Raw genomic sequence first — 25,279 nt, forward strand, 5'->3', positions numbered from 1 at the left:
GAAGTGCCCCCTAGTGGGCGGGGAGGAGTCATGACGTCACGGCGTGGTGTCCGCCCCCCCCCGCTGGGTCGGGAGGAATCATGACGTCACGACGTGGTGTCCGGCGCCGTCGTGACCAAAATAGTATAGTATAGTAGATTTTATTTGGACATGGACATGACAATGTCATTGGACGAACCAGATGCATTGCTTACAGTGTATTAGCATAAATGCTAGTTTACAACACCTGTCCACAGGAGGCTTTTTGAAAACAAAAGAAACTAAACAAGACAGAAACAAGATCAAATACTGATGAAAAACTGATAGTGATAATTAAAAAGAGTAAAAATGCAGTATACAGTAGAGTACAGAGCAGCAATATAATGAGTCGAATATATATATATATAGGCTACGTAGAGAAAAACAAAGGCAGCATGATCAAACAATAAACCAGTTGTAAATTATTTGTGTGAGCACTGTTGATTTGATTTGAGCCGTTGTTGAAGTTCTCTGTTAAAAGTGTTGCTGTTAGTCTGTAGTTTTAGACTAGTGGGCAAGAGGTTCCATAGTTTTGCCCCCTTTGCAGAGAAGACCGACTGACCGAAAGATGTCCTGTACATGGGAACAAGACAATAACCATTGATGGAGGCTCGTGTATTTGCCCGACGAGAGCTCTGACGTCTGATCGCCAATTCAGACAACAGTGGTGACACTTGGTTATTTACACACTTGAAAAACAATTGAAGATTACTAAAATTAATAAAGTTATCAAAGGTGAAAAGGTTGTGTTTTTTTAGAATGCCGCAGTGATGCCATCTCATGGGTTTCCGGTCCATGACTTTTATTGTATATTGAAAAGATAGGTTTTAATGCAGTAGAAGAAGCTTGTGACCATGATGTGATACAGTATGACAAATGAGAAAAAAAACATAGCGTCCATAAATAATTTGGCCGTTTGACATGATAAGTCCCTGCTTATGAAACGTAAACAGTTTACATTTATTTTTACCTTTTTTGCAACATACTTAATTTGCGTAACAAATTTTAAATTCTGATCCAGGATGCCCAGATATTTTACTTCATTTACTGATTAAATTAATTCATTTTTGATCCGTACCTCGAAAACATCGGTGATTACGGATGGAGAAGCACATCGGGACGGTTTTCTTCACATTAATGGTCAACTGAGACAGCTCAAGCCATTTTGAAATGCTGAGTAATGCTTGTGTCAGGTGCTCACCTGCTAAGCTGGGTGTTTTACTGGACACATGGATAACAGTGTCATCAGCATACATTTGACAGTTGGACCCCGGACAGCAGTTTGGTAGGTCATTGATATTCAAATTCAAATTCAAAAAAACTTTATTTGTCCCCAGGGGGCAATTGAGGGCACATAGCAGCAGCATTACAAAGGACAGTGCCATATCCAAACAAAAAAACAACAAAAACAAACACGGCTTCACCAGTCCATGTGGGGAGGGCACAAGCCCGGGTGGGGGGTTTAGGAGGAATTGAGGAGGTGAACAGCCTTGGGAACAAAGGTTGCTTTTCTCCTCTGTGTCCTACAGCCGAGGCAGCGTAGTCGGCGCCCTGAGGGGAGCCACTCAAAGGGTGTGAGGGGTGCATAATTATTTTGGCTAACCGGAGTGTTTGCTGTGCACGGATTGCGGAGTGTTTTCTATATACATAGAAAACAACAGTGGACCAAGTACAGACCCTTGCGGTACACCCATGCTGTTGGCACGCAGATGGGACCTGACCCCATTGACCCTGACACATTGCTCTCTCCCCTCCAGGTAAGATGCAAACCACTGCAGAGCTTCTGATGACATTTTGAACGATTTTAACTTGTTCATTAGAGTACTGTGGTTTACCATGTCAAAGGCCTTTTTTAGGTCTAGGAACACTGCCCCAACAACATTTCCTTTCTCCATTGAAGCTTTTATGTTTTCAAGCAAATAACAATTAGCTGTTTCAGTTGAGTATTTCTGTCTAAACCCAAACTGCTGTGGATGAAGCAGCTGGTTAGACTCTAGATGTTCCATTAGTTGCTCAGCTATAATTTTCTCCAGAACCTTTGAGACAACAGGGAGGATAGCAATAGGCCTATAATTACTCGCTATGTCCTTGTCTCCTGATTTATAAACAGGGGTAATTATTGCAGTTTTCCAGCTTTCTGGGAATATTTTGGTTTGTATAGACAGGTTAACTAAGTAAGTGATTGGCTCTAACAGGTAGCTCTGATGTTTCTTGATTAATGCAGCATGAAGATTATGAATATCTTTTGACTTACTCATGTTTGTGATCACCTTTTTAACTTCATCATGAGATACCAATTTAATATAAAAGGAGTCAGACTGAGCATTGTCAAATTCTTTGGTAGATGATTCCGTAGCTTTAAAATTACTCAACAGCTCTTGTACAGACTCAATAAAAAAGCTATTAAAAACATTTGCAATGGACTCATTACTATGGATAAGAGTATCACCTACTTTCAGACTGGTTATTTTGGGGTGTTTATGCTTGCTGGAGTTGGTTAGTTTGTTTATATGTTGCCACAGTTTTGAACTATTACCATTGGCCTCTTCAATGAGTTTGGAGAAGTAATTGGTCTTGGCCTTTCGTAATTCAGACACTACTTTGTTCCTCAGGCCTGTAAAGACAAGGTGGTCAGTGTTGTGTTTTGTTATTAAAGACCTTTTAAGAGCAAGATCTCGCTTTTTAATGATCTGAAGGATATCACTGTTGACCCATGGAAGAGATAATTTCTTGGGTCTGCTTTTCCAGGTTTGTGTGTATTTATCAATTAGATCACAAAGGGTTGACAAAGTTGTTGGCACTGTGGTTTAGATCTTGCTCTTTAATTACCTTTTCCCCAATTAATTTCACTCAAGTCATGTTCAAAGTCACCAACTTTTGACTTGGGAATTGCAGTTGTTAGAATTAGATTTTCTGTTTTGTTGTGGTGTACTAGGCGTTTTTTGTTAGCTTTCGTACCATCAGTGTCATATTATGATCTGAAAGGCCAGTTATTAGATTATGTTTTTGTAACCCTCTCTGGCCTGTCATATCAATAAGGGTTTCACTTTTCCTAGTGATTCGAGTAGGTCTACTGATCAGCTGTTTGTATTTAAATTTCTCCATTGTTGATTTTAGTTTTGATTTACCACTTTTATCCAGCCAGTTATCGACAACAGAGAGAAGAACATTTTAGGGGATAGCATTACATTCAATCCCAGGCACTCTAAATTCAGGTCCAGTTTAAGCTCTACACATTTAAAATGTTCCCTAATATAAATTAAAACACCCCCTCCCCTTCCCTTGGCCCTATCTCTCCTATGGCATGTGTACCCTGATATGTCAATTAGGTCAGTAGGAACATTAGGATTTAACCAGCTCTCAGAAAAGCACAAAAAGTCCAAATTAGAGTCATTAAGTACATTCCGGATCTGGTCTATTTTAGGCAGTATGCCTCTGATATTGATATGTCCTCCCAATATACCTTTAGGTTTACATTCAGAATTCCAGATGATTTTGGCATGATTCACAGATTGAAAAAGTCTTAACTGCCGTTGTTTCTGGACTGCGCGATTAGTGAAGTGTTTTTTGGCCCTTTCGGGCGTCCGTCTTTGTTGACATTCATCATCTGTCACAAACAGTTCACCGAGAGAATGACAGTGTATTGCTGGAGCACCACACGAATCAACACCAGGCGCCGAACTCACCCGAATGTTAGTGCCGCTGGTGGTCCCGGGCTGGCCAAGTACCATTGCCGCTGATGAAACAGCAAAAAGTGCGGGATTATACAACTCCGCGCTTCCATCCGAGCCCGAAGGGTATGACTGTAACCGCCGCACTAGCCCGACAGGCTCTCCCAGCGCGATATCTCGAACATCGATAAGTGGACTAGCTCGTCCACCTATCCAGGCCTCCCCAGTGGAACCGCAGCGATAAGAATCCCCTCCGGCCAGCCGATTCCCAAGGCCCACGACCTCCGTGGCCCCGCTAGGACAGACGCTATCCGGCATCCGAATCTGCGGAGTCTGGGTGAGTTGCAGCGGGGTTGTGATAATAACCGGTTGGAATGGATGAGTGACTTCAGACGATTCCGACTGCATCTGGAATGATATTTTGCTCGGTTGAAATAGCTGCTGAGTGAAATAGGGGTCCAGGATTTAGATGAACATCTCCAGATAGTAGTAGCAATAGAAGTAGTATTTTGACAGAAGACTGGCTGTCCTTCCGTCTAATTGTAGTTGTGAACTTGTGAGTACTGGCGTGAGCAGCTGGGCCCGGCCGTCCTTGAGAAGCCTCGTGTAGGCTGCGACATATCCAAAACCAAAGAATTTCAACTGTGCTTTTGCTGATAAAATGCCCAGTGGATCAGCGGTTGTAGGCCTGTGGGGATGGTTGTCCTTTGCGGCCAGAGTCTCTGGTGCATCGCAGCAGGTGACCAAAACCGGCAACAGTAGTAGGTTTTAGCAGTAACAAATGAAGCAGGAGTTGACCCCTGGTCTCCAGCATTTTAATCAGCAGATCTTACCACTTACTCACAATCTTAACCTTGTCGGAAACTACATTCTAATTTGAAGACCTCCGTTTATTCCCCTTTGGTGAAACGTTTGGCGTTAAGTGGTCATTTTCCAATTTGATAAACGGTTTTGCCGGCGACAGCCAGTTCGTTACATTCATAATACTGCAAATGCAAGGCTTTCATCAGTGGGCCTTGGCTCAAACACCACTGAGTTACCTCATTGGCAACAGATACATTAACTTACAAGACAAACTTCATGAATTGTGAATTTAAATAAACACATTTTTAAGTTAACCAAACAACCATCATTAGCGGTACTCAAACCTGCGTCTCTGTGGCGGTCAACCAACAGCTTCCCTCCCCCTGACAACACTACAGCATGAATGATCTGGTCTGAGTTATAGTTCACATTAAATTAATGTGATTATTTTATAAAGTAAAGAGCAGTCCTGTTTAAGGTACATGAAATAACACACGACAAAGCTCAGATTTCTTCAGTCCCCATTTATTCGTAGTGCAGACTAGGCAGGACTACAGCACCTAGACAACCTTTTTCCGAACCCCCTCTTTAAGCAAAGTCCTGTCAAATCAACCAGTCCCACTGATATACAACCATGAAGATAAAATAATTAAAACAAACCAAGACAACCATTTCAAACCATGCAGATAGACTGAGAAAAAACACCACATAAATATCCAGTATTAGACCAAAAGTATGACAAGGAGGTACACATAGGACTAGCCAAGGTCTGCTAGCCGCTAGCTGGGATCACAACACGGATGCTTTTTGGGGGGGGTTCGGTACAAAATTACATCAGCTTTAACTCACACTCGAGGCTAACACTAGCAGCACACAAGCTAGGCTAAAGCCTGCAAACAAGGTTCCAGTTGACAGATGGTAATCCTACACTCTAGCGCTAGGCTAAGGCTACAGAACAGTTACGGTCGACTGATACAAGAACAAGACGTATGCTTGCAGCACAAAAGCTAGCACGAGCCAGGCTAACGCTAGCACGCAACCGTTTCTGAAACCGTGTCATGCTAGTGCTAGCCTGCTTAGGTTTGCTAGATGTAGTGTTTGTAAAAAAATTAAATAAAAAAGGCGATAGCTATGCTATTTCAGGTCTAAATCATACCAAAGCAGTGGATTGTTTTGTCCCGAAAAAAAAGAAGTACATCTGCTTATTCTAGTCTACAGGTTTGAGGATCACAGAAATACACAAACTGAACAAAAGCGTAGGGACCAAAATCCAGCATACAAGTGAATGTTTCTGACATTCTGTGATTCATGGTGACAGCAGCTTTCTGCCCCATCCAGCATATGATAAATAGGTCCTTCATTAGTTCCAAAATGACCTCATCCCACTACTTCCGTCTCCCCTGTCGAGCTCATTCAAACTCGTAGAAATGTCACGGTTATGTCCTCATAAAGTACCAAGAGGCATCGTCTGTAAAGTGCCAAATAATTAAAGTATTGCTGTACGGTGGCCCGTTGAGGCCATCAGTTGTGACCCACCGCCGTGGAAGACGACCAGGGCAGGAGGGCTGTAGCTTAAAGGAACTCCCGCTGACAGAGAAGTCAGAGAAGCTAGTAGTGTATTCTACAGGCACAGGGCCCGTGGCAGGGGGAGGGGGGGTAAAAGTGCTTTGATGAATATATTGTTAATCCTACCCATTGTTCACATTATATAATAAAGATTAAAGCCTCCACACAGCAACGGGACTCTTCCACGTCCGTCAAAACCCTGTCTATTAAAGTGGAACCAGAAAGAAAATCTTAAGTAAAGTAGTCTAAAATCAAAACCGGCCAGAAGGGGGCAGTGTGGAGCAAGGTTTGGTGGATCAGGACCGGACCGGCTCCACTCCACCACCCTGAGCTCCAGTAAAACATGGTGAAGGAACAACGACCGGACTAGCTCCACTCCACCACCACTCTGAGCTCCAGTAAAACATAGTGGAAGAACAACGACCGGACTAGCTCCACTCCACCACCACTCTGAGCTCCAGTAAAACATAGTGGAAGAACAACGACCGGACTAGCTCCACTCCACCACCACTCTGAGCTCCAGTAAAACATAGTGGAAGAACAACGACAGAAATGTCCTTCATACGTGATGCACACAAGCACCGCCTCTTCTCCTTAAAAACAGAACTCTACACGTTAAAATAAGGAAATTAAACAGCACACAATTACACCAAAATGGAAAGAAATGATGGGAAAAGAAATGATTGAAATAAAATAATTAAAAACTCTCTCATGTTTGTCTCTTCGCCGATTGATCCGAAAGTTCCCATCGGTCGTACCGCAGCAGGTCTGACTTCCCTAGAGACTGTATGAAACAATACGGCGTCTCTCTGGGGTGTCATTCCACAACAGTCCAGCAGTAGGAGACACAATAACAGCAGCAGTAAGTCCAGGCTGCCTCGAGGGGTCAGTAACCACTAGTAGAAGAAGGCATTAAGGCCACCAAACCGAGGGGGGGGGAAAAAGGCAGTTTTGGTAAGAAAAACCTCCAAGGAGTACCTTCTACAGACGGCACTGTTGTCATGGTAACAACACGCATGGCAACAGCACCTATGGGCCCGTGTCACCCAGTACCAGTGTTCTTAATGCTTAATGCACCCAGCTGGTGTTCAGAGCGAGCAGGCATCCCACCATGCATTCAGAGGACGGGTTCTATGTGAATTAGACCCTATGGGTCTAATTCACATAGAACCCGTCTCCTGAATGCCCGCTGGGTCTGAGCATCCAGCAGGGGTTCAGATCCAGCAGGAGGGCCCCAGAGGGGAGCAGGAGGAGCAGACGGAGGTCTCATCGGGGCTGGGGCCGGGTCAGCCCTCTCCTGGCGTTGGTGGACTGCCTCTGCTGGGCCAGGAAGGACATGGCCGGGCCTGAGGAACCAATCCGATCCCCGCTCACTTTCTGGTGCAGCGCCAGACCCTGGTGGAACCCGACAGAACCCACAGGGGGAGAACGCAGGAGGGAACCGTGAGAACCACATCGACAGGGAAGGTGCCACCAGGTGGCGTGACACACCACCCCTTTAAACCCCACACTAAAACACCTGTGTTTTAGTGACATCGCAAGTGGGCGTGTCCACCTAGATGTATGACGGATAGATGAGCAACATTCGCCGCAGTCCACTGGGTAGGCTGGTAGACTGATCTATCCAGCACACATCTAGGTGGACACGCCCACTTGTGATGTCACTAAAACACCGGTAAGGGCAGGTTTTCAAACGGCTTGTAATGGCTGATCACAATAACGCCTGGTGGCGTAATATCACCCCTCTAAACACTCTAGAACATGGAGGTCAGAGTTGGTCGTGCGGTGTTGTATGATGTGCTGGCATGTGGCCTCACCATGTTGTACCAGGCCGAGATGATCAGCTTCTCCTCCTGGTCGTGCCGGTTCCTGTTCTTCTCGTAGTCGTTCTGACACAGAAACAGACGTCAATCAGAGCGTAGAGCTCTTGTAGCCATAGTAACCAATGCTACACTTTAAGACCCCAGGTAACCAGCGCTACACCTTTAGGTAACCAGCCCTAGTGACCAGCGTTACACCCTAAAGAGCCGTGGTAACCAGTCCTAGTAACCAGTGTTACACCTTAAAGACCCACGGCAACCAGCCCTAGTCACCAGGGTTACCTCCAGGTGCTTGAGCCTCTTCTCCCTCTCGGTCAGCTGGTTCTTCAGGGCCGTGACCTCAGGGGAGGCCAGCGGTTGCTGCTGGGTTGGCTCCAGGGTCCTGATCACCTTTCAGGAGACACACACACACACACACGTGACACAGAGCTTCACTTCCTGGTGGTGCTTTATGGCGTTTCTTTATGGCATGCTTCTTGGTGGGCTTTGTGGGTACTGACGGTTCGGGCCTTTTCCACGTAGAGCTTGTACCGGTCCTCCATCTGCCTCATGTCCTCGTCCTTCTTCTTCAGACTCTGCTGCAGCTCATCGATCTTCTTGGACACTGGGGGGGAAGAGAGCAAGAGCGAGAGAAATGTGGAAAAAGGAATAAGGAATGAGGGCACAAGTGAGTGAGTTACTATTTGGGGTAAGAAAGTTAGCGATAGAAAAGTTGACGGGAGGATAGGCTGGTTGGCTCACGTTTGTCCCCGCCCTCTTTGGGCTCCAGGTCGTCGATGACCTCCTTCTTCTTCTGCAGGTCAGAGTGTGCCTCGTTCAGCTTCTCCCTGGAGCCACCACAGAAGAAGAACATGGGTTAGCAACGCGCCGGGGCAGGTGAAAGCTTTCAGGTAGCGTACATTTATGTAAATGAGTGACCCATGCTAGGGGTTGACCGATAGCAAGCGGCTAACATCACCAACAGTGACCCATGTTGGCGGTAGCCAGCGGCGGCTAACATCGCTAACGGTACTCACAGGTGCTCCTCCAGCTTCTTCTTCAGTAGAGACGACTGGAGAGAAAAACAAGAGAACAGCCTTCAGCTACGACCACCAGAAAACAAACCCTGAGTACACCCCGAATTTGAAAGAGCGCAGTAAGAACAATCAACACACACACACACACACACACACACACACACACACACACACACACACACACACACACACACACACACACACACACACACACACACACACACACACACACACACACACACACACACACACACACACACACACACACGCGCGCACGCGCACGCCAATAGGCAGGGCCGTACTTACGATTGCCTGATTTTGGCGGGGATGCAGAGAGAGACAGAGACAGACAGACGACAGGGCAGGAGTTAGCGTTGAATCATCACAGCAAACAGGTTAATCTCCACAGCAGAAAGCACACATCCTTAGAGAAGACGTTCCTCAACACAGGAGAAGAGACTGGACTCTTAAATCACTGCAATCGCTGAACTACATTCCTAAAATATCGGAACTTCTTTTTCTAAAATATCGGAACTTCTTTTTCTCATTCACTGCAATCGCTGACCCCCAATTACTAAACTAATTACAATTAGGGCATTTAGCAGACGCTTTTATCCAAAGCAACTTACATCGGTTGATACACACATTGACACACAGACGGCAGAGTCAACCATGCAGGGCGACAGCCAGCTCGTCAGGAGCAGTCAAGTGTCTTGCTCAGGGACACATCAACACTCAGCAAGGAGAAGCTGGGGAACGAACTAGCAACCTTTCGGTTACAAGGCAACTGCTCTACCACCTGAGCTAAGCCGACAAAACAGTGCAACCGCTGAACTCGATGTTAAATCACAGCAATCGCTAAAACGTTCATTTGGGATGATTATCAATGATTTCTTCATCTATTCCGTAGATTCCGTACGTAATAGATGAAGATTCCGTAGGTAACCGATACAAGGGGGTGGTCTACTATGGCGACACATTAGTGCCATAATTCACTAATGTGATAAAAGATGTATTCGGGCGTATTGTATTATTCCACCCGCTTAGATATTAACTGCGAGCGCGCAAATGACCTCTGCGCGCGCGCAAATTATCTCTGCGCGCGCAAAACAGCCTCTCGCGCGTAAAAGCCTCTCGCGAATGATGTTCTGCTCTCGCGCACAAATTTAGTTTTGGCACTATAGGGGAGGGAACCAAGGCAGGGCGGGCTTTCCTATGATTGGCCGTTTCTGAAGCGATATTAGATTTTTCAGTGCTACGGCTCACGCCTAGGGATAACCCAATAGCGATAGCCTTAAAAGGCTGCACTAATACTCATAGAATCTGGAGTTACAATACGTAACTATTGTTTCAGCCATTTACTGTAAAATTCAGAATTGAATGAGAGGAGGGCTGAGGAGGGCTGTCAATCAAATATCGCGCTTCAGAAACGGCCAATCATAGGAAAGCCCGCCCTGCCTTGGTTCCCTCCCCCATAGTGCCAAAATTAAATTCGAGCGAGAGCGCAAAACATCTTTCGCGAGAGGCTTTTACGCGCGAGAGGCTGTTTTGCGCGCGCAGAGGCTGTTTTGCGCCCGCAGAGGCTGTTTTGCGCCCGCAGAGGCTGTTTTGCGCCCGCAGAGGTAATTTGCGCGCGCGCAGAGATCATTTGCGCGCTCGAAGTTAATATCTACGTGGGTGGAATAATATAATACGCCCGAATGCATCTTTTATCACATTAGTGAATTATGGCACTAATGTGTCGCCATAGTCTACAGGAAATGGACAGACGCAGAAACTGATCTGTGAGCCCTTATTGAAGCCCTGGCGGTGTAGCGGTCGATCTGCAAATCAAACCAACTGCAAGTCTCGGAAAAATGTCTCTGCTGAATGTCTCTGCAGTAAAGTCCCCTGGCTGGATCGCGTCACACAACGGATGCGGGTTAGGGGGTTTCAAGCAAAGGGGTGTTCCCACTCACGTCCTCAGTCTTGCTGCCCATGTCCTGAAGGGCCTTCTGGAGCTCCTCCACCTGGGAGCCCAGCTCCGACTTCTGCTGCCGGTTCAGCCTGGGAGAGAGGCAGGGAGGTGTGAGTCAGAGAGAGATACAGAGCGAGGGAGGTAGAGACAGGAGAGCAAAACAGACGTAGTGAGAGAGATGGAGATACAAAGACAGAGGTGGAGAGAGACAGACAGGCAGAGAGAGACAGACAGGCAGAAAGGCAGAGAGAGATGATTGAGATGAATAATGACACAAGATATGTTCGACAGTAGGGAAGGTCACAACTAAGGGTGAAAGTCTAAACTACATGTGACCTTGTCAATCAAGTTGACAGTAGTGCTCATGTTCAGTGTTTCCCATACATAGACCATTGTGTGGCGTGGCGCCACAGAATCAACATCGAGCGCCACGAATTGATTCTGTCATTTTTATTTATTTTTTTATTTTTTTATAACGCGATTTGGAAATCTAAAAATCGTTCCGTCCATTCATCTCTGCATAGCACTCGTTCCCCCTGTCATTCTCACACACACACACACACACACACACACACACACACACACACACACACACACACACACACACACACACACACACACACACACACACACACACACACACACACACGGAGCGAGAACGACGATGCTAACACATGAACCCACCGATGTCACCCGTCGCTTAGCAACCGGACACGCTGGGGTTGTTAAGTTACCGACTACTGAAACTACTACGGAGTGATAATAACAAAGACGTGAATCAGGCAATAAATCCAATTTCCTTGACAGCGGTAAGGTTCGGTGTGCATTAAAGTACAGACGGAGTGGACCAATTGCGAACTACTGCAGCTGCTCCAAGTTAAACCCCAAACTAATCGGAATAAGTATTTATAGCGGACTACACCACCTATTCTATTCCGCATAGAATTCTATTCCAAACCGATTGAGGCGTATATATATATATATATGATACTTTTCTATTCCGATTGAGCTGTTCTTCCACATCTATGCAAATCAGATGTGTCCGCATGTAAACGCGGAGTTACATGCACACTCACTGGCGGCCGCGTCGCCGTGTCGCAGACGTCAGTGAGTGCGCCGCCGCCCCACCGCTATTGACAAAATGATCAAACTCAAAACACAATGTTTTATCCGAGATATGACTGAACACCTGGCGTCTACATTTATAGACATTATAGGTAATTGGACTTGGAAATGCATGGTACACCAATAGCACCATAGCCCTCCCATCGCCCCAGAATAACAGTGGATTTACTACTAGGGGTTCTACACGGTTCTGCAGTTCCCTGGTTGGCCAGGTGGGAGCGGTGGAGTATTTCAGAGCGCCAGAGCCAGCCGGAGGCAACCGCCCACACCCTGGACCTGGTACTGTACACACACACACACACACACACAAACATTCATCCACCCTACACACATGCACACTCGTCCACCCTACGCACATACACACACCGCCCACGTGCCCACATGCCCACAGGCACGTAAACATACAAACACCACACACACTTGTCCATCCATAGTCTTCAACACACGCACACACACACAAACACAATCTGGCTGGGCTGTCCTTCTCGGCCCACTCAGAGCAGAGGGAGTGCTGACATTTAGAGCAGCACTCCTACCATACGGGCCGTGGGAACACGCCGTGAACCTGGAGAACCACCACGGCCTGCTGGGGAAGGCTGAGGAACCAGGGTATGGTGCCCAGGGAACAGACCCCCCTCTGGACCCCACAGACCCCCCCTCTGGACCGACCACACACACACACACACACACACACACACACACACACACACACACACACACACACACACACACACACACACACACACACACACACACACACACACACACACACACACACACACACACACACACACACACACACACTTAATGACCGCAAGTCGTTTGGCGTCCGATCAAGGGATACTGAACTGGGGTGGGCCGTGAAGTTATAATACTGGCACCGCGGTGGTTATTAACAGTTAATCTGTTATTTCTGGCTCCAGTTTGGTGTGTAAAGTGTTTGAGTCCCAACAATGCAACACAAACACACACACACTACGTTACCTGTTGTGCGTCTCCAGGGCGTTGTTGGCCCGCTGCGCCTCCTCCAGCTGCGCCTCCAGCTCCGTCAGCCGCTGCCGGACGCTCTCCTCCTGGAGACACAGCATCCGGTTCTCGGTCTGCAGGCGCCCCACCGTCTCCCTGGAGGGGGTGGGGGGGTGGGCACACCAGGGGTTGAGCATCCTGTCCTATCACAGGCCTCAGCGCAGACCGCGAGAGCTGGGTTGCCAGGTAAGTTTGCACATGCCCAGATTTTGGTCTCATATGCTCAGGGAGAAGCATGTATGAGATATAAAAGACAAAATCCCCCAAAAAACAAAAATTTGTAGATACAAAAGATTTAGATAAATGGTATTTTCCAATCATACTGGAAAGTGTATTTACCATTTTAGATTATGGAGAACCAACACTTTAGACTGCATTACCTTGATGGGAGAATTCTACTGGGTTCCATGACAACAGAAGAACCAGAACCCAAATAAAGAAGTCTCTTTATAGCCCCCCCCTTACATCCCCTCTGTCGCGGGCCGACCGTACCGCTCTGACATGTGTCTTCACTGCAGACGCCAATTGCGCATTTCTCTGCTAATAATAAACTTGAGGCAGGGCTTTTATGAAGTCTTGGCAATTAGTCACGAAGCGCGGAGTGGGGAGAATATGGGGCGAGAGTGGGCGAGGGGATTTCACATTGAGGCTGTTCTTTATGGGGAGACTGCTGCACCCATGCTGGGAGCCAGGAGGTCGGAGATAGGAGATGAGGAAAGGACTTACTTGAACTCCGTGGGCATGAACTCCGCTGCTAGGCTCCCCACCGGGCCTGAGTCTCCACACAAACCTCCTAGAGAGAGAGGAGCAACTATGAGCAACTATTACTACAACAGGAATATAGACAAGACTCTGGAGCAGACTACGTCTTCTCTAGAAAATAATATAGCAACTATTCTCTAGATCTGAATTAGTCTTCTCTTTAAAGAAGAACACAGTAACCTCTCTCTGGAGAAGAACACAGTAACCTCTCTCTGGAGAAAGACACAGTAACCTCTCTCTAGAGAACAACACAGTAACCTCTCTCTAGAGAACAACACAGTAACCTCTCTCTAGAGAACAACACAGTAACCTCTCTCTAGAGAAGAACACAGTAACCTCTCTCTGGAGAAGAACACAGTAACCTCTCTCTGGAGAAGAACACAGTAACCTCTCTCTGGAGAACAACACAGTAACCTCTCTCTAGAGAACAACACAGTAACCTCTCTCTAGAGAACACAGTAACCTCTCTCTAGAGAACACAGTAACCTCTCTCTAGAGAACAACACAGTAACCTCTCTCTAGAGAACAACACAGTAACCTCTCTCTAGAGAACAACACAGTAACCTCTCTCTAGAGAAAGACACAGTAACCTCTCTCTAGAGAAAGACACAGTAACCTCTCTCTAGAGAAAGACAGTAACCTCTCTCTAGAGAAAGACACAGTAACCTCTCTCTAGAGAAAGACACAGTAACCTCTCTCTAGAGAAAGACACAGTAACCTCTCTCTAGAGAAAGACACAGTAACCTCTCTCTAGAGAAAGACACAGTAACCTCTCTCTAGAGAAAGACACAGTAACCTCTCTCTAGAGAAAGACACAGTAACCTCTCTCTAGAGAAAGACACAGTAACCTCTCTCTAGAGAAAGACAGTAACCTCTCTCTAGAGAAAGACACAGTAACCTCTCTAGAGAAGAACACAGTAACCTCTCTCTAGAGAAAGACACAGTAACCTCTCTCTAGAGAAAGACACAGTAACCTCTCTCTAGAGAAAGACACAGTAACCTCTCTCTAGAGAAAGACACAGTAACCTCTCTCTAGAGAAAGACACAGTAACCTCTCTCTAGAGAAAGACACAGTAACCTCTCTCTAGAGAAAGACACAGTAACCTCTCTAGAGAAAGACACAGTAACCTCTCTAGAGAAAGACACAGTAACCTCTCTCTAGAGAAAGACAGTAACCTCTCTCTAGAGAAAGACACAGTAACCTCTCTCTAGAGAAAGACACATTAACTTCTCTCTAGAGAACACATTAACTTCTCTCTGGGGGAGAACACAGTAACTTGTCTCTGGAGGAGAACATAGTAACATCTCTCTGGAGGAGAACACAGTAACTTTAACTTATCTCTAGAGGAGAACACAGTAACTTCTCTCTAGAGGAGAACACGGTAACTTTAACTTATCTCTAGAGGAGAACACAGTAGCTTCTCTCTAGGAAGAGAACAGAGTAACTTCTCTTGAGAACACAGTAACTTTTCTCTTGAGAACAACACAGAAACTTCTCTCTGGAGAACAACACAGTAACTTCTCTCTGGAGAACAACACAGTAACTTCTCTCTGGAGAACAACACAGTAACTTCTCTCTGGAGAACAACACAGTAACTTCTCTCTGGAGAACAACACAGTAACTTCTCTCTGGAGAACAACACAGTAACTTCTCTCTGGAGAACAACACAGTAACTTCTCTCTGGAGAACAACACAGTAACTTCTCTCTGGAGAACACAGCCCGACCTTTACCACACGGCGCCACAGAAGTCTTGAAAGTAAAAAGGTCAGCGACGGTTGAGTCATGCGGACCAACATGCGAGGTTAGTCGATGCCAAGAACCACATTATTCACAGTCCTGACAACGCATGTCATTAATGTGGAGGATTGGTGCAGAAGGACAGCCACCTGTCTCACTCTCAACGACAGGTTTCAACCACCTGTCTCACTCTCAAATACCCATCTCGCTCTAATTCAGTGATCCATTATCCATTCGTCTCACTCTAATCCACAGACCTCACCTGTCTCCCGATCAACCACCTGTCTCACCCTCGATGTATCACTTAGACTTACCTACGATACGCTGACCCACATGTCTCCGCCACCCGTCTCACTCTAAATCATACAAGTCAACCCTGTCATAGTCAAAACAACCTGTCTCACCCACCTGTCTCACTCTAAACCCCCCGTCTCACCCACCTGTCTCACTCTAAACCCCCCGTCTCACCCACCTGTCTCACTCTAAACCCCCCGTCTCACCCACCTGTATCACTCTCAATCCCCCCGTCTCACCCACCTGTCTCACTCTAAAACCCCCGTCTCACCCACCTTTCTCGCTCTAAACCCCGTCTCCCCCACCTGTCTCACTCCAAACCCCCCGTCTCACTCCAAACCCCCCGTGTCACTCCAAACCCCCCGTGTCACTCCAACCCCCCGTCTCACTCCAAACCCCCCGTCTCACTCCAAACCCCCCGTCTCACTCCAACCCCCCCGTCTCACTCCAAACCTCCTGTCTAAACCCCCTGTCTCACTCCAAACCCCGTCTCTCTAAACCCCCTGTCTCACTCTAAACCCCCTGTCTCACCCACCTGTCTCAGTCTAAACCCCCCGTCTCACTCCAAACCCCCCCCCCGTCTCACTCCAAACCCCCCCGTCTCACTCCAAACCCCCCCGTCTCACTCCAAACCCCCCCGTCTCACTCCAAACCCCCCCGTCTCACTCCAAACCCCCCCGTCTCACTCCAAACCCCCCGTCTCACTCCAAACCCCCCCGTCTCACTCCAAACCCCCCGTCTCACTCTAAACCCCCCGTCTCACTCTAAACCCCCTGTCTCACTCTAAACCCCCTGTCTCACTCTAAACCCCGTCTCTCCCACCTGTCTCACTCTAAACCCCCTGTCTCTCCCACCTGTCTCGCTCTAAACCCCCCGTCTCACCCACCAGTCTCACCCACCCGTCTCACTCCAAACCCCCCGTCTCACTCCAAACCCCCCGTCTCACTCCAAACCCCCCGTCTCACTCCAAACCCCCCGTCTCACTCCAAACCCCCCCCGTCTCACTCCAAACCCCCCGTCTCACTCCAAACCCCCCCGTCTCACTCTAAACCCCCCCGTCTCACTCCAAACCCCCCGTCTCACTCTAAACCCCCCGTCTCACTCTAAACCCCCTGTCTCACTCTAAACCCCCTGTCTCACTCTAAACCCCCTGTCTCTCCCACCTGTCTCGCTCTAAACCCCCCGTCTCACCCACCAGTCTCACTGTAAACCCCCTGTCTCACCCACCTGTCTCACTCAAAACCCCCCCGTCTCACCCACCTGTCTCGCTGAGCCCCTTCTGCTGCACCTGGACGCAGCGCAGCTCCTCATTGGTCTCTCTGAGCGTGTCGCGCTCCGACAGTAGACGCTGGGACACCACACAGGTGAGGGGTGGAGGGTTAATGATGGGGGCTTGATAGGATCCATGAATGATGGATGGATTACTGAATGAATGACTTGACAAACAAATAATGATAGCGTGTGGATGATGAGCGAGTGCACTGATTAAAGATCGATGGATGATTGATAGATGGATGGATGGATGATTCCAGATGGGGGTTAAAGGGGGCTTTTACCTCCTTCTCCTTGACCAGGGCCTCGTACTTGTCATGGAGGTTCTTGTACTCAAACTGCCACTTCTCAGCCTTCATGGCCTCTGTAGAGTGTCTGGAGTCCAGCTCATGGACCTGAAGCAGACAGACAGGCAGAGAGGGAAACAGACAGGTTCCAATAGGTTGAGAAGCAAAGTTTAACATGGCATAAGACAAAAGTGTCAAGTACCACCAACCTGTACAACTCATCCAAGCATCACACACCTCCTCCTAATCTCCATGACTCCCCCCTCCTCTTTCTCCCCCCCCCCCTCCTCACCTGTCTCTTGTAGGAGTCCAGCTCCTCCTCACCTGTCTCTTGTAGGAGTCCAGCTGTGAGCGCACGGCGTTGGCCCTCCTCAGCTCCTCCTCCAGCTCACAGGTGCGCTGCATGTACACCGTGTTGCGCTCCTCCAGGAGGCGCACCTGCCGCCGCAGGTCCCCCAGGTCCTCCAGCCTCCTCTTGTAGGTCTCCACCAGGGCCTCCAGGCGGCCTGCACGGTCCGACGAGTGCCTGGGACACACACACACACACAAACACACACACACACACACACACGGGGGTCAGGCAGGGCAACGGAGGAACCAGGAGGTGCACCTCGTCCGAGGAGCTCATGGAGAACATGGCATGGGGCTCAGGAGGTGGAGCGGTGGGTTCTACCGAGGGAAGCCTACCTAACATTCACCCACACACACACACACGACGGCAACCTTCCGATGGCTGGCGATAGGAAGGATACTAGTTTGCGCACCCTCCCCTCCGTGTGTCGAGGTGTCCCTGAGTAAGTGACTGACTCCTGACGAGCTGGCTGTCGCCTTGTGTGTTCGACTCCGCCGTTGGTGTGTGAACGTGTGCATGAATGGGTGAATGTGTGCATGAATGGGTGAATGTTAGTGAGCGCTTTGAGTGGACCCTGGTTAGAAAAGCGCGGTGTAAATGCTGTCCATGAACCACGTCAACAGGAGAGAGGTTATAGTAATAAACAACAACCTCTTCATTGCTGCTGCTCAGTTGCCAAAGTCCATTGACCTTAGTTATGACGTCAAATCCTACAACTTCAACTTTGATAGCAAAAGATATTTGTTTCGATATCAGTTTGTTGGAAGTACACCCCCCCCCAAACACACACACACACACACACACTTGATTTAGCCAACATATTAGAATATATATTAAATAAATATATATTAAATTAGCTTTGATTAGGTATCGGTATACATAAATCAATTGGCATAAGCTTTGACTAACTAGCAGTATTGATATCATCACCCATATGGCTCACGAGATACATTAGCTTTGATTCACTAGCATTACGATAAACATTAGTTAGTATGAGGGACGTTAGCCTGCACTAGCACTAGTTATGGTGCTAAAGACCCAGCCCCGGGCGGGTCTCACCGGAGGATGTCCATCTCGTCCTTCAGCGTCTGGGCCTCCTCGGCCAGGGAGGTGAGGTCCTCGTTGCGTCCCTGGAGGTCCAGCACCTCCCGCTGGAGCATGTCGGCTCGCACACGCATGTCGTCCCGGCTGTTCTCCAGTCTGTGGGGAGAGGAGGAGGAGGAGGAGACAACATGGCCGATCAACACGGGTTACATAAAGACTCTGGTGAATGGAGCTACTGTGGGGAACGAGGAAGGCCTACACCACCAGCCCACCAGAACTGAAGAACACTAGAACATAGCCCTGGGCGTCTACAACGTCCGGACTGGTCACATGGAGCCTCTGGTGGAGACCAATTTAGGTCATTCATTTAGATTCGACAACTATTCCGATATAAATCATTGTTTCAGAATCTTTAAAAAGGGGTGATATCCTGCCATAAGGTGTGGGTCTGATTAGCCATTACAACCCGTATGAAAATCTGCCCTTTAAGTTGACTCTTCTCATTAAACCTTTGATTGGAGGATTCACTAAAGAGAGACGCAGACAAGTGAAGAGAGCAGTTTCTGTCCAACTGCCATTTTCTGTTTGTTCCATGTGACGTCAGTGACGATACCTAGTATGGCGCTTCAACACAGCACGCATTGTCCTTTCAATTGAAACTCGCAATGCTTTTCCGTAACATAAGGCACAACCCCGTTATCTAGTGGCATCCAATCGTGCGAGTATCCCCTGTGATTGACAGCCAGAGCGGCCTATCAGACCTGTAGTTCTCCTCCTGCATCTGCTCCATCTGGCTCTGCAGCAGCAGCAGTTTCTTGCCGGTGATGGCGGTGGGGTCATGACCCCCGTTCAGTCGCTCCCTGAGAGAGCGAGCTTCAGCCTGCAGGGACGAGCGCTCCTCCATCACAGTGGACAACTGGGGGGGGAGGAGAGAGAGAAAGAGAAAGAGAAAGAGAGATAGAGATGGAGAGAGAGTTATTGCTGTGGTCGTGAATCGAGGGAGCGATTACGGAACGGTTGTCAGGCGAGAAAGGTGGAGAGAAACGCGCTCCCGGTCGCTGAACGCAGTCATAGAGAAAGTCGCTTAAAACACACACAAACGCATCGTTCAACATGCACAACCATTCCACGGCAGGTAGTCAGATGGACCGTCCTCCATTCCGCTGCACTCAACATAATAAGCACATGGAGGAACTCAGGCAGGGAGGGAAGAGAGGGCCCCAGTGGTGGCGGTCAAAGACGACTCAAACACTCAGCTGAACCTCCAATCAGGAAGGAGAAAGGACAGTCCTTGAGAGCAGTGGGCGGGGGTCAGAGGAGGGCAGGTGGAGGGAGAGGACAGAGGGATGGGCTGTGTATTTGGGTGCAGTTAGGACGAGCTGGGCATTCCGCATTCTGATGGGTGGAGGGAGAGGATGAGTGGAGGTGTAGAGGTGGTGGAGGTTGCGATGAATGGAGTTTAGAGGATGGTGATCGACAGATGGGCGGAGGTTGTGGTGGATGGAAGGGTGGAGGAGGGGATGGATGGATGGAGGTAGTGGAGGTAGTGAAGATGGATGAGGTGATGGAGGGAGGGAGGGGGTGAATACTCACCTGCAGGCACATCATCCCAGTGGGAGTACAGCAAAACACTCAAAACCTACACTGAGCTTCAAGCACAGATAGCATGCTTTAGCACGGGGGACCGAGGCAGGCCACAGGTTGTGAAAACATGACCGAGAACTCTCTACATCAGAGTAGTATTGAGTCACCAGGGGTTCTGTTACATGACTCATATCAAGTCAAAAGAGTTTTTGGCTCCGCAAATGCACAGGTGAAACGCTAGAACTAAAAACTAGGTCAACACAAGTGAGCTCAAACAACACCATGCAAACATAGAGATCTGTCAGAATTGCTAGTCCCAGGCAGGCCATCTAGGACAACTCTGCCGCACACGTACCAGGTTTAACGACGTAAACACACACACACACGCACACAGAAAATACATTTTTACAATCCATCCACTAGCATAACAAAAAACACAGTGTAGACAAAGACCTCAGACAGCACAGAGTCGCAGCAGAACCCACGGGGTCTACAGCGCATGAGGAGTGCCCACCTGTAGCTCCAGGGTCCGGCAGCGCTGGCCCAGGTCCTCTTTCTCGTCGGCCTCCTCGCTCAGGAAGTAGTACTTCCTGGACTGGAGAGAGGAGACACAGGAGGAGGAGTCAGCCATGGGAGGGAGGGGGTGGACAGGAGGGGAGGGGGAGAAACAACAGTACAATAGAGGGGTAAGAGGGCTGTAAGCAACAGTCCGTGGAGAGACAGTACACTAGAGGAGGAGTCAGAGGAGAGACGGTACTGTAGAGGAGGAGTCAGAAGAGAGACGGTACATTAGAGGAGTTAGAGGCAGGTAGGAAAGGTGAGAGTTGCCGGCCGGGAAAGTACAGGGGGAGGGGGGAGGGGGTGAGGAGCAGCAAGGAGACAGGACAATGGATCAGAGGCAGGCCCACATGAGAGAGTCAACAGCAGAGAAGGGGCCGGAGAGGGGGGACAATAGAGGGTTGCACGGGATAAGTCTGGGTAAGGAGCAGCCCAGGGAAAGTGTTTTCCAGAACTCACCTGGTGGTCAAAGTCCCCGTAGGTCTCTGGACTCGCTGGGTCTGACGGAGGGTCTTTGGCGAGAAGCTGAACGAAACAATCGTCTACGTCAGGCAGCACGTTTATTATGTTTTATAATTTAATTTATTACGTTTATTCACTTTATGATAAGATAACCCATCTCACATCTCCTGTCTGGGATTAATAAAGATTACAATTTTAATTATATAATGTTCATTGATATATTGATTAAGATCTACGAGTTTCTTAGGCTGCCCAGACTTGCATGGGAGAAAGGTGGGTGGTGGGGGGGAGGGGGGGGAAGCAAAGCGTGTCACTTTACCTCCTGAATGGCTGTCATGACAACGTGCTGGACGGATTCCTCCAGGGTCATGATCTGCTGGATCTGCTCTGAGAGACGAGAACCAGAGAGCGATGAGTTCACAGGCTAACGCAGAGCAACATGCTAAACAGAGAGCGGTGAGGTACTGGGCTAATGAAGCGCTATGTGCTAACCAGAGAGCTAACAAAGAGCAACATGCTAACCAGCGATCCGTAAGGTCAGAGGTTAATGCAGAACCGGGGTTCACAAAAGAGCTACTGTATAACAACATGCCATCCAGAGAGCTTAGGCCTAAAAAAAAAAAAAAGCGAATGATAGGTAGGTTGTTTTCATTTAAAAACGAGAAAATTCGCTCATCCTTGTACAGAATGAAGAGGTGCTGTACCAAAACGTAATTATAGTTTGCATAAAAAAAAAAATATATATATTTTTTTTTTTATAAAGCTCATAAAATAATTTGGGTCGCACATAAATTGACAGGGTCGGTCGGAAACCGGAACCAAACAAATTTTTTTTTTAGGCCTTACTCAGATTAATATTCTAAGCAGTTAGCTAATGAAGAGCAGAACGCTACCAAAAGCCTGCATAGTGCTCTAGATTTGTTATCGTTTTGAAAACCGTTTGCTTCGGATGAGGAAATAATTCTGTCATCTGTAAAATATGCACCATTGTTTTTCTTCTCGTGAGCTTGAACTGCATACAAAACCAGTTTCGATACGACTAGGAACTGTAGTTTAGTAATCTGTTGGGCATGAAGACGGACAGCATGGACCCCCTAAAAGACATCTAAACAAAGTGACCCAAAATAATCGACATCTCATTTAACGCAATGAGATCATTTCTACGGCCAATTCACATTAGTGGACAATCTGATATCTGGGCCTCCAGACCCCCCGCTTTCCTAGATCTGGTGACTGGACTCTGGGGGGTCCCTCCTGGGCGTCTGCTGCCCCACGGCGGGCTGCCTTGCCCTCGCTCACCTTGCTTCTTCTCACAGCTTACGGCGCAGCCCAGAACCAGCTGCACCAGGCGGCCCAGCTCCGTGATGTCGCCGTGCTCCCCGATCAGGGCCACGTCCGGCAGGTGCTGCTCCGACACCTGGTGGCCCAGCACCTGAACCCGGGAGGTCAGGAGAAAGTCCGGAGGTGGGCAGGAGGAGGTCAGGAGGAAATCACCGAGAAGATCGCAGAGACGGAATGGTGGAAACAGATCCGGGAGATGCGATTCAAGGGGGTTGAGAGTAGAAGAAGCAGTAAGTTAGCCGAAAAGAGATGAGGGGAACGGAGCACTGTGATTCATAAACAGATTCGTGAAATGTCAAGAAGTTGGAAGTCTGAATGATTCATGGCCGGGGGCTTTTGTTCAGAGAAGAAAACAAAAAGACAAAAGCTCTCCTTACGTCGTGATAGTACTCCAACATGCTCTGGAGGATCTTCTTCAAGTTGTTGACCTGGAGGAACGGGGTGACAAATTAAAACATCCCCTTGCGTTACCACATTAGATTATATTTCGAACAGAATTGTGACAAGGAGGGCCGACCAGGGGCGGCCGGGGGGGGGGGGGGGGTGATGTCACAGGGTACCTTGAGGCGCCAGTTGGAGTCGCTGTCCTCCTTGATTCTGCCCAGCCATGTCTCGTTAAACCAGGAGGGGTCTCTGTTAACGACAGCACAGATCAGCCCCCGTCGCCCCATCACCCCAGGCAGCCCTGTGCGGTGACATTAAGAATGTGCTGGCGCACGGTTGGAAAGCCTCTCCTTTAAGCAACAGATGGCAGTAATGAACAGGCAGGGATACGACTCAACACACATCTGCCTCCAGTCAGGAATGAATCAGAGTTGGCGGGTTTTCAAAACAAGGGAACATTATGTTTCGGATTTCAAAATAGTTCTGTCCTCCTCTTTGTTTGAATGTGTGTGTGTTTGTCTGAACAGAGAGTACACACACACGAGGATCTCAGAGTGCAAAGGTCCTTCGGGTTGGACAGTTGTGGACACACACACACACACACACACACACACACACACACACACACACACACACACACACACACACACACACACACACACACACACACACACACACACACACACACACACACACACCTCAACTTTGAATTGATAATGTTTATGGAAAACAAACCACATCCAAGTTGTATAACCTCCTGATAAGCAAAGCACGCTCCACACTCTGTGACCGGGTGTAACAGGTGTAGCCTTCAATCAGTTCTTCAGTAGTGCTGCTCAGACACTTACATTCTGTGCAGCACGTGCGCTATGGCTACTCCTGTCGTGAGGTCTTTCTTGCTGGTACATGAAGGCACTTGGAAAGTCTGCAGCTAGAGACATTGAGAGGAAGGTACCAGAGCGGTTAGTGAAATCAGACACCTGAACGGATATATACACTGAACACCCCTGCTGGGGAGTTTGTATTGAAGCACACTGGGGGTACACTGTAATGCTTTGGTGTGGTTAAAGAAAAGCTATTGAGGATGAGATGAGTGCGTTACAGAGCTGACCCATTTCTAGTGGTTGGGTGTTAACTTTGAACCCCAATGCCCACGGTCCTTGAGCAAGACCAACCTCTGTCGCTCCGAAATGAAAAAACTTTCTTTGTATAAAATGAGTTAAATAGTCTCTTTATTTATTTAACATGAAACAAAATCCACATCAGCACACCAAATCCATCTGTATTCTTACTGTTCCAAATTGCTATTTAAATAGTTTCGGGGAAGCTAAGGTGCCTTACGAGTCAATAACACTATTTAACCCCCTCATTAGCAGGTTAAAAGTGTTACGTAAAGCTGTGGTTTAGCCTTGGTTAATTTCGGATTAGGACTGGGAACTAGTGAAATCGGTGTTTTGGGGAAAGTGTTACAAAACGCAGCGTTTTGTGGGACAGAACGCTTCCAGGACAACAGATCCTGGGTAATTTACTACTCAGTCTATTAATAAATAATCTGGGTGAGGACGACAGGTGACAGGGTGATGACGACGGGTGACAGGGTGAGGACGACGGGTGACAGGGTGAGGAAGGCATTACTGAGCAAAAAATGCTCAGTAATATCCTAACGACCGACGACCCAAACATGTCACACAGTTGACATGTTTATCCCCAGAGAGTCACCAGCTGTTAGCTAGCGACCTGCACAGGTTAGCGTCTGTCACTCTGGACCACCAGTTCACAGGATATTACACCAAAAAGGGTTTATGTGACTTAATATAGCCACGTTTACATAATCAAAAGATCAAATCGATGTAATGGAGTCTGCTTTAGTATGAGATATCTCTCCTGGCTTGCGGTGGCCACCTGCTCCCCTTCTCGGAGCGGGTGGATACCCTGCTAGCACCGCTAGCATGCTAGCCGCTAAACTTACCCAGTTTAGTAGGGAATCACACAGTTCCGCCTTGTCCAGACTCATTCTCGGGTTTCTGTCGAGGAACCACGTCCTGTGCCCGGCTACGGCTAGCTTTTTACGTTTTGGGCAATGTTTTCGTTTTAACTTAAATTTGAACTCGTATCGGCACTTTTCTTTTCTTTTTTTTAACCCCGGACAACAATTCCGTGCCCTTCTTCCTTCGCGTTTCAGCCGCGCTCTGAGCCC

At 48.1% G+C, this 25,279-nt stretch overlaps 1 protein-coding gene across 1 annotated transcript; it reads right to left on the reverse strand.

The window, feature by feature from the left end:
• Window positions 1-5,002: 5,002 nt before the first annotated feature.
• LOC132451947 (protein Hook homolog 2-like) lies at window positions 5,003-25,279 on the reverse strand. Its single transcript, XM_060044398.1, has 22 exons — window positions 25,052-25,279; window positions 23,931-24,013; window positions 23,259-23,331; window positions 23,076-23,126; window positions 22,657-22,789; window positions 21,677-21,744; window positions 21,355-21,420; window positions 20,852-20,932; window positions 19,515-19,669; window positions 18,769-18,909; window positions 17,682-17,883; window positions 17,355-17,465; window positions 17,059-17,146; window positions 13,730-13,796; window positions 12,962-13,099; window positions 10,854-10,941; window positions 8,896-8,930; window positions 8,621-8,706; window positions 8,380-8,483; window positions 8,162-8,269; window positions 7,877-7,948; window positions 5,003-7,454 (listed from the first exon to the last, which is right to left on the reverse strand). Exons 1-22 carry the CDS (start codon window positions 25,094-25,096, stop codon window positions 7,326-7,328), a joined length of 2,124 nt encoding a protein of 707 aa, XP_059900381.1. The 5' UTR covers window positions 25,097-25,279; the 3' UTR covers window positions 5,003-7,325.

Source organism: Gadus macrocephalus, chromosome 2, assembly GCF_031168955.1.
Source record: "Gadus macrocephalus chromosome 2, ASM3116895v1".
NCBI classification, from domain to species: domain Eukaryota; kingdom Metazoa; phylum Chordata; class Actinopteri; order Gadiformes; family Gadidae; genus Gadus; species Gadus macrocephalus.